The 10717-nt window shown below is 40.5% G+C and overlaps 1 protein-coding gene across 1 annotated transcript in view; it reads right to left on the minus strand.

The window, feature by feature from the left end:
* The window catches only part of LOC129101810 (versican core protein-like), a 46643-nt gene extending 44316 nt beyond the window's left edge, over positions 1-2327 (minus strand). Inside the window, exons 1-4 of the mRNA XM_054611741.1 lie at positions 2309-2327; positions 1618-2001; positions 346-520; positions 72-199 (exon numbers count right to left, since the gene is read on the minus strand). Coding sequence (XP_054467716.1) covers positions 72-199; positions 346-520; positions 1618-2001; positions 2309-2327 — 706 coding nt within the window. The remainder of the gene's footprint in view (positions 1-71; positions 200-345; positions 521-1617; positions 2002-2308) is intronic.
* Positions 2328-10717: the final 8390 nt, after the last annotated feature.

Genomic DNA, 10717 nt, shown 5'->3' on the forward strand with positions numbered 1-10717 from the left:
TTTGGGAATGACTGCTCTAAAGGACACCTCATTGGTTAATATTAAAAAGCCTAATTTTGTGATTGACTCACCATCAAGTTTGTCAACGTAACAGTACACATCATAGGTGTCAGTCGGTTTCCTGGTCCCATATGACCTAACACCAGGTTTAGTCAGTAGGTTGCCATAGCAGCCCTTCCTTGGCTTTGTAATTGGGTATCTGTGCAGATGGAATAGAAATAAGGTATAATAACAAATAGGTCACATCATCTTACCTTTCAGCAAAAGCATTCAAATATACATCATTGAATTGCAGTGTTGTTAAAAAACAATTACTTTATGCCAGACAATTAAAATGCAGCTTACCTCACTGTCATGCCAGCAATCCAGCCAGCATCACATTGATCAAAGCCATCCTCATAAGCTGCTTTCAGTTGGTCATATGTAGCAATAGTTGCTCCAATATTTTGGCAAGTATGGACAGCCGTCTGGTAATCCAAAGTGTATCTGCTGGCGCTTGCCCGGTAGTGAAACACAACACCTGCCAACACATTGAAGGACAAAATGACCAATCAAACACTTGTAAAGAGACAGGAACATAGTGATCTGGAATTTATCAGCATAGTTTCAGTGCTGTAAATAACGTTAAACACCATGGGTGAAATAATTGAGTCTCTCAGCTTCTTTGGAAAGGGAGAACTTAGCAATAAACCAAGAAGAGAAACAAAATACTCTACAGTTCACCACAAATGAAAGAGATAAGTGCAGATGATGCCATGGCCCTGAAATCCCCATATTTGTGGACAGTAAACAGACGCAGAAGATATGATTGATGGGCCTAATTAACATTGCAGATAGTTGGAAAAGAAAAAAAAAAAAGAGATTGTCAACCAGAGAAAACCATAACTATCCCAGTATCCCCCCACCCCACCCATGTTTTCTACATCCCCAAAACATGAGTTATATCTCCCAGAATACTTATCAAGTGACGTGTAGAGTTCACATAATGACACTAGGTAAGGATGGTAATCCCCCGTCCCTCGAGGAGAGTACTGAACTAATGTTGCATCACCATATACATAATTTAACATTTGTGTAAATTTGAGTAGAGCTTTTCGGGAATACTATTATTACTCAAAGCAAAAAGGCTTGTTAACACCCACTGGGTGCCCCACCAAGAGAAAAATCTCCACTGACAAGGTGACACCCAATATGGCAGGGATGGATAAGGTTATAACATAGAGTTTGTTCTGCCAATGTGTTATGCCATCCATACTTGGGCTATAATGGCTTATTGGGTTGGATGGCTGTACTCTGGAACTACAACATTGCTGTACTTGGTATGGACAGGGTCCCATAGTCTCATCTCTTTTTAAGACTGCATCTCCTCTAAAATAAGAAGTTAAAAATGTTGTTACTCTGTCTAACTACTGGGTAGCTGCTGCTATCAAAGTAAGCAGAAGGGCGCCCATAGTTCTCTGACATCGTTTACATTTCTATCACCACTTGTATTGCATTTCACTATTATTAAACCCTTGCAGCAACCCCCCTCTACGTTCAGAGAGTATCTCTGGGAAGCAATTTTAGAGTCTCTTGTCTGATTCCAGTATGACGTGGGAGGGTTCATGACTCTCTTACCGTTGACATCAAGGTTAACTGTATCCTGGGTGTCCTCAATGCCGTACATGACCTCACATCGATAAGTACCCGCGTCACTGGCACGCAGCTTGACAATTGTCAATGAGGCGTCTCCCACATCCTCGGGGTGACTGGGCACTGAGACACGGTTCCTGTAGATTGAGCCTATTTTGATGACGCCATTTTGTGCCACCAGCACTGTGGATTCCACTTCTCCATCTATTTTGGTCCATTTGATCCGTAAGTAGTCTCTGCTGTAAATGACAGCTCCATTGGGACTGATCACTGGTGCTGAAGTTGGGATGGTGGAGAAGAAGCAGGGAAGATTCACCTTCCCTGAGAGGGACCCAGTGACCGGTCTGATAATCGATAACGCATTAGAAGCTGAAAGGCAAAAGCAACAGATACATGTATTTACAAATCATATAAATGTATTCACTACTGTAATATTTGTTTAACTTTTGATGCTCTTTGTTATTTGCTTCCATACAAATAAATGTCTTTCCTGTTTACTCTCATTCTAACAGATGCAAGTAGACGCTATTAACTGCCCGACTCATGCACATTGACGGGGTGTGACAACTACACCCAGCCTCATAAAAGAAAACATGCATCATGGCCTGAAAATGGCACTTGGAAAGTCAAACCTCATCCTCAAAATGCTGGGTGTGGGAACAGTTTCAACACTGACCGCAGTGTATGTACAGCATGTTTGTATGAAGTTAAAGATAATTGGTTAAAAAGGGGAGTCATGGATTCATCGGTTTATGGTAGGCCACGGCTGAGTTCCATGTTTTCCTTCTCAAATAACCACTCCTAAATCTACATCATGATGACAGGTAGACCCACACAAAAATTAGTGGAATATGTCATCAGCGTGCAGCACACTGGACAATATCATGACCTCCCATTCTAATTTAACATTTTGACTGCAAACAGTAAAGACTTACACTACTTCTAAGACTGACAAGGTTAACTGTTACTGTGTTGAATCCCCCTTCAGGTCTGACCACATTAAAGCTGTTGACTGTATCTTAGTCTCACTCCACTTCTATGTGATGAAGCAAAGCAAAGGGGATAACAGAGAGGATACCAGACACAATCAAATGGCAACAGGCTGAATCACGCTTAGCCCTGTGGAGAGGAAGAAGATTCACCTTTTTTGGAGGGGGGGGGGCACAGGGAACAATGTGGAGAATGCTCTGGAAACAGTGGTGGGACTGCCCCAGAGGCATGAGTGTATGTGCTTTACCAGAGGGCCTTATTAGAACGAGGGGTGAAACCAGCTGTTATTTCCAGACTGGGAGCCAAGTCTAATTGAAAGGTGTCCATCTGTACCAGAGATTGGGGGCCATGAGAGCCAGGGGGGCCAGCAGGGCCTGAGATGCAAACCTCTGTGATCAACACTGTCACCTTCACTATTGGGTAAGGTCTCGTCTAGGTTTCACAGGAAGAAGACTGGAAGGGGCTTATCACAGTCTGCTACTTTAAGAACAGAGTGAAACCTTAATGCTGTGAGGCAACCCTGACAATTTAGCTTAAACTCACAGAGGTGGACAGAGGAATAGAAGGAGTGAGGGGAAGGGAGAGAGGGAGGGATATAAAGAAAAGAAAGGGGGAGATTTGGGGGAAAGGAGGGAGGGAGTAAGGAGTGACTGAAACAGAGAGGAAGAGGGATAAGCATTTACTCATTCCAATCTTACCTGTTGCAGTGGCAGCTTCACAGAGACAATATAACCACAGGATACACTTTATATATAGAATCATCTGTTGGAATAAAAAAAATGTGCATCAGGAAACAACTCATACAAAGTCTTTACATCCATGTTGTTTATTTTAGCTTTTTCGTGCATCCACATGTTCCATGGGAGACATGTTGAGTTATAATAGATTTGTCTGCTTGAAATATTTATTTATCATGTATCGGCTTCAGGAAAAATAAATGGAATAACCACCTATTCCTCACCTAAAAAATAAAAATATATATGAAATGTCCAGACATTAGTGCAGCCTTTTTACAAATGAATACTTAATCTGGATGACATGATCCAAGCCTTAACAAATAAAAATAAACGTCCATATGCATTTTTCTAGATTATAATTTATTGATCTCCCTCTTAACAATAAGTGGACACTTTGAAAACCCTATTGGAAACAAGAGACATCGCATTTACATGACATATCACATTCACTGGCATAATATTTATCTTAGTTCCAATTAGAGATAAACAATTAAACTTCTTGTGGGGTCGGACTACAGAGGACAGGAGCAGTGAGCCCCGTCCTCATTTCCACCCCACTGTATAGAAACAAGTGGTTGGTCGCAGTGGGAGCTGCACATAAAATGACTATGACAATTTACTTAAATATTTCAAAGTAGGTTAGTCTGTGACTTGGTCTATCCGAAGTCCACGTACCCTCACTATTGCAAAAAGAAATAAGACTTTGGGTACATATTAAGGAAAAGAAACGTTATGTCTGCCACTGCATATTTGTTTCCAATATAGGTATAATAAAGGTTTCTAGGAAATCAAAAGAAAGAGTCATTCATAGAAAGAACAGAACGTGAAACCATTATGTGAAACACCTCACTAAGAAACACAACATATCGGCTACTGGGAGCTAGAATACTGATGTCGTCATCCATAGAATGTTTTAAAACTTTAACAGAAACACCTGCTTCTTGAGATATATGAATCACGTGGTCAGTCTATTCATTATTCTAATTCCAATATGTGGAGTGAACTCAGTTGCCTCACAGTAGCAGGTTATCTGAGGACAACACGGCATGCCTCTGCTTTAAACAGTGCTTATAGTGAGCAGTTAACTGAAATACATGGGGTTTTTTTTTATCATTATGTCAAACATATTGATATCATATTAAAATGTTACACGTTGAGAAAACAATAAGCCAAATATTGCATGTATTGCCAATTCTCTGGTTTAGAGCAATAGTTCTAATTCATAGATCATTTTTACATTACATTACATTACAGTCATTTAGCAGACGCTTTTATCCAAAGAGACTTACAATAAGTGTATTCAACATAGGTATTCAAGAGAACTACTAGTCACCAGAAGTCATAAGTGCATCTCCTTTCTTAAACAAGCATCTTAAAGCATAAACCAGAGCAAAAGTACAGTGCAGAGGCAAATTACTACGAATACTACATTTCAAACAGAAACAAAAGAAATACTTACATTGAATGATGTTTTATTCCATAAAATACACAGATGTCCCTAAATCCAGTTAGTCCCAGTGCGTAAAAGGTGCGTAAAAGGTGCCCAGATAGCTCCACTCCAAATCGGCGCAACAACTTATCTTCCAGCTGCGCCTTTCTCTTCTCGTTACAGCTCCAGTGTCAGGGTCCCACTCCGGGATGGTCCTGGTTCTGAACGAAGCGACGGGGACCGTGAAGTGCTGGCAAGCAACAAGTTCAATTTTGCCTAACGCACACTGTTATCCCGTCAGTGTGAGAGAGGAGGGGCAGAGTGCCCATCTGGAAAGTGAATGAGACACCTTGGGAAGGAGGAGGAGGAAAAAAATCTTAATTTGGCCTCCTGCCTGATAGGTGCATTCTCATCCAATCAGAGTGTTGACACATCTATAATTTAGACTGAGTGCATCTTCACTTTCACACAAGTTCCAAATCTGATGTTTTCATGTCATTAAGCAATCACATGATAAATGATGGGCGTGTCGAGTTCAATTCAATTCAATTCAGTTTATTTTGTATAGCCCAGAATCACAAATTACAAATTTGCCTCAGAGAGCTTTACAATCTGTGCACATGCAACATCCTCTGTCCTTCCCTCATCGGCACAGGAAAAACTCCCCTAAAAACCCCTTTAACAGGGAGAAAAAAGGAAGAAACCTCTGGGAGAACGACAGAGGAGGGATCCTTCTCCCAGGATGGACAGAATGCAATAGATGTCATGTGTACAGAATGAGCAGCATAACAGTTCTTAGATACAACACATTCAATGTATATGACATAAATGATTCATATAATAAGACTAGTTGAAGAGTTGAAGTCGCTCTCTAGATATAATCCACCACTGTGATGGTAAAGTCTCAAATGGAACAGAGTGCGCCAGACATAGGGTGAGCAGTGGAAACAGGGTGGTGCAGTCATGTCTCTGGTTGAATTTGAGTCACTGTTTCATCCAACAACACATCTCATGAGGGAGCACCTCCAATCTACTCCACTGAGCCACTTTAGACAGTTTCAGACTCAGGTCTCCAATGATATCAGTACTGCAGGTTTCCATGAATCGTTGTGGAACCTGGACCGTAGTCGTGACACCCACTGCTACTTCCATTATTATTATTAGTCACATTACTATCCCTATTTTCATGGCTATAATTCTACTGTAATAATTGCTGCTGTTATTATAAGTAGTCTTATTATATGAATCATTTATGTCATATACATTGAATGTGTTGTATCTCTGTTATGCTGCTCATTCTGTACACATGACATCTATTGCATTCTGTCCATCCTGGAGAAGGATCCCTCCTCTGTCGTTCTCCCAGAGGTTTCTTCCTTTTTTCTCCCTGTTAAAGGGGTTTTTAGGGGAGTTTTTCCTGTGAATGTGAGGGAAGGACAGGGATGTGAGGGAAGGACAGAGGATGTCGCATGTGCACAGATTGTAAAGCCCTCTGAGGCAAATTTGTAATTTGTGATTCTGGGCTATACAAAATAAACTGAATTGAATTGAATTGAGTAAAGTTCGCCTTAAGAATAGGTTGCTTAATTTTAGACTAACATTTTATTTGGGATGTGGTTATGTGCTTACACTGCGAAAAATAGAGTTCATCTACACAATTGGATCAGCTAATATGGAAACGTGTTCTCTCTGATTAACAGTATTCAGGTAGTCGGGGAGTCAGCACACAGTGGTTAACTGTTAACCTTTGTGCTTGGCTTTTCCATATGGGGGAGAGGCCAGACCACAGATGATCAACTCTTGCCTAATAATCACCATGATTGGCTCTTGCTAGATAGGTAGGAGGGCTTAACTTAGTGAGCTGAACTGTGTGTGTCTGTGGTAAGTAATATACCTCCCAGCAGTGTCGGATAAAATGTGTCTCTTCCGATTTGTTTAACAGAACAGAAAATAATTTGAATATGTCTAATATGGAGTTGGACTGTACATAAAGTGTACATTAAAAAAACAAGATATAACTCTATTTCCTGTTTACCTGTGGAAAAAATAAACATGTTCAATGCAAACATGCACATGTATTATGCGTCATGTATAATGGTTTTAATGTGCACTCTGAATGACTCACGCAACCAGTGTGGGATTATAGCTTGTTCCTGGATCGTAAACTGTATCCCATGAAAATGGATTTTGGGGATTCAGTGTATGAGGAATCCTCTTTTAGCCAATGACACTTTATTTACCTTGATAGAAAAGTTTTCAAAAGTTGACTTATCCTTGAATATACTACTGAGAGCTCTTTGTAAGATTGTAAGTGTAAAGCTAGCTGAATGCACCTTTGCTATCATTTTGCTTTATAATTACACAATACAGAATGATTGTATGCTAAGATTGCACAGCAAAAGGCACGTGCAACTAATCAAGGTAAGCTTTATCAATTCATCAGCGCATAAAGTAATTAACATTTATCTCAGTTTAGCTATTTTTAGGGGTGACGTTTATTTTTCCACCAACATGCTTGACATAGGAGCCTGTTTTAATTTCAACAATTATAATAACATCATGATTGACTTTAGCAGAGGGTTACAGAATGGTACTATGTTTATGGCACAGGCTTCACTGTGACAGTCAGAGACACATAATGGTTTCTGCATGTGAATGTAACTAATGGGTAGGTACGGTTGCTGATTCTAGTGGGGTGGACTAATTGTTCAAAATCACGGTGTTGCTCTCTAAAAGCGCTCACACCAGCTGAGAGCTGGAGCAGAGGTGATAAGCCTCTAAAACAGAAGATTGCCCTTAAAGCCTGAGGGCCCCTGTAAGTCCTAGGTGCCTCTTCCAAACCTGTGTGCATTGTAATCATCTCAGGGCTCTGCACCAGTTACCCACAGTGCATCTCTCCTCTGCAAGGATGGTCTGGTCTGGTCTGGACAGCCAAATGCTGAGAAAGAGTGCAGACAAGAGAAGCACTAGGACAGAAAGGGTAGGCCAAAGGTAACAAGTTGTCAGTTTTTAATAATTTCTTATCTCACATCTAAAACCTGCCCCTTACTGTGGCAATAAGTCTCCACTAGACACTAAGAGAATTAAACTTATTTCAGCATTTGTGGATCGAGACGTGTTAGAAGAGAACAAATGTGCATGTACCGCCATCAATAACAGACTGACAAAGACAGATAGCATTCTGGTGTCATAGCTCAAGGAAACTGCTTTCATACTTTGACCAAACAACTTGACAAAGAGCTCAAACTGACCTGATTCTGACTGGAATTTGCCACCTGACAACAGGTATAATTTACGACTACTCAGTTGGAGTTATGGGAATAATTTAACTGCTTCACCTTCTCAACTGAGTCATCGTTAAGCTGAAAGTTCTAAGTCACTTATTGCTGTGTAAAGCATCTCTACTGTATGTGTAACCGTGGAACTCCTGTTGCCTTTCAGTACCCATAAATCAATGAGTCAAAGAGCCAATGAAAGAGTGTTTGATCCTGGGGATCCGCTGTGCGGGCCCCAAGATGACCCACATATCACATGACCTATAAAGGTGGCCTACCTCCGGCACCATGCCACCTCAGACAGCATTAAAGGGCCGTCAAATTTCTATCACCCCAAGGAATGTGTCTTAATGAAACTCACAATTTTGAGGGCGAAAGCTGCTCTGTGTGTTTTTTAATACATGCCACATAGTTTTTCTTTGATTCTGTAAAAGGAAATCATCTAATATATACAAGCATAAGTAAGTTGAATAGAAGAAATCTGGAATCACTTTGAAGTTACCCGATATGTTTGATAGTATGTTTGCTCTTGTATAAATAAACAGCATTTAATAAATAACAGTGTAACACAAAATGTAAAATGTCAGTGTCAAACTAAAGCCAAACCTGTGGCAGTAAAAGCTGCTTGCTGTGATTTCCCAAGGTACAGGGAAACAAGCTTGTGTGTGTGTTCATGTGTTTTGTGAGTGAAACCCCTGTTTGGAATGGAAGATATGGGAAAATGAATATGCCTCTGGACAGACATGAACCTTGATCCTTTGGAGCCATGTGCCGAAGCCAGACCACCGAAGCTGATCCCTTCAGCTTTAGCGAAAGGCCAAGCGAGGTAAGCGACAGCACAGGAACTGATTTTAATCACGTTTCTTCAGACCAAAATCACACAAAAAACATAATTTGCAGTATTGTCGAAGGCAAAAGTACCACAAAGGAAACTTGATGAAAAAGGCTGGAGTCTGACTGATATGGGACTTTTGAGGCCGACACTGACATCGGGAATCACGCATAATATATCATTAAATATTCATCACTAGCAACATTCATGGCATTGTGCTCTCAGATTTCGTCATTATAGAAGTGTGAAAAAGACATACACAGTTTAACAGTAAACTCTAATAAACAGGACATTAACCAATACTCATATGTTAAATCACAATTATAAGACAACAATTTTTAATATTGAACTTGAATTAGGAAGAAAGGTCTGAAATATTCAGTATTGCACACTATCAAGCTTTGTCTCGCAATTTCTATTTGCCAACATGGAGATGAGTAGTCATTTTGGCATGTTAATATATCCTTCAGGTTTTTATACAGGCTATACCTTTCTGGTAGTTTATTCATTTTCATATTTAAAAAGAAATTTTGAACACAAGTCTAACATGTTTTAGATGAGGAATTTAGACATGGCAATGTTACAGTTAACTTGGTTTTAATATAAACACACCCAGACAGCAGCAGCTGAATACCACACCCACTCGTTTCTACGACTTCCGAACAACATAAAAATAATTGAAAGGAAAAAGAAAGACAAAAAAGAAATACCTGTACACTGCCATTGTAAGGACACACAAGTGGCACAACTGTCTGGAGTCCTCTGTACCAGGTGTCAATCAACAGGCAGGTGTCAGTCGTAGAGGTGACATCTGTTGGACTGTCAGTCCGGCTGACGGGTGTTACAGAGATACTAATGTTTAGCCCGCTGTCCACTAATTGGTGCCTCTAGTGAGAGCCATGGACCTCCTCTACCTGTTATTTCTGGTGCTTCTTTTTTCCCTCCATACTTCTGTCTTTAAAATGTTCCTTCTCATTACTCTTCAGTCATGTGGCTTTGGCAAATCCTAAATGCTACAAGACTAGATCAAGTCTCCATTGTATAAAAGGGATGTGTTCTCTACTCCTGTTCTTCTAAAGAGACAGTAGGTTGGATCCCAGCAGGGATCAGCTTGCAGGTTGACAAATGACTCACTCTGTCGACCCAAGTCTATTTTTTCAGCACAAGTAAGCACGGATAAAATGTAAGGCAGATATTTTAAACTTCATAAATCATCACCTAAGAAGTGAGAGGTAAAATCACAGCACAGGTTCTGTGGTGAGGCTGAATCATTCAAGCAGCCGACCCGAACCTCGGCCCTTGTGAAAGGATCAAGTTCTGATGGTGACCGAGGTCGAGCAGACTGGAACTTCATGAATCACACCATCTGCCACCTTCCAACAAACCACTTTAATCTTAGAGGATGGCAAAGGAACAAAGACAGAGGAAGTGAGTGAGAGAGAGGTGGGGGGGTGGTTTGATAACCAGAACCAGACCATTCCCACGTCAAAGATCTTTGCCAATTGCAGTTAACATAATGTAGCATTGTGGGAACCATTTCATTCTCTAACTTCATCCCTTCTGCTCAAATCACCCTATACATGAACTCTGGATTACAATATTTCAGTCATATTTGATGACTTAGCACCGAAGTATTTAAAAATGTTTGATCTATGACATTTGCAAAGTCCTTATGATAAAATTTCCCTCAGGAGTCATGCTTCCCACTGTACTTCAACCACAGAAAAATGTGTGTGTCAGACAGTCAGTTATTAAGTCAGGCAGTAATTAGGCCTACACGAGAGAAGGCCATGTGGACAGCCTGTTGATGCTTTGGTCATTT

The sequence above is a fragment of the Anoplopoma fimbria genome, chromosome 13, assembly GCF_027596085.1.
Source record: "Anoplopoma fimbria isolate UVic2021 breed Golden Eagle Sablefish chromosome 13, Afim_UVic_2022, whole genome shotgun sequence".
Taxonomy (NCBI): Eukaryota; Metazoa; Chordata; class Actinopteri; order Perciformes; family Anoplopomatidae; genus Anoplopoma; species Anoplopoma fimbria.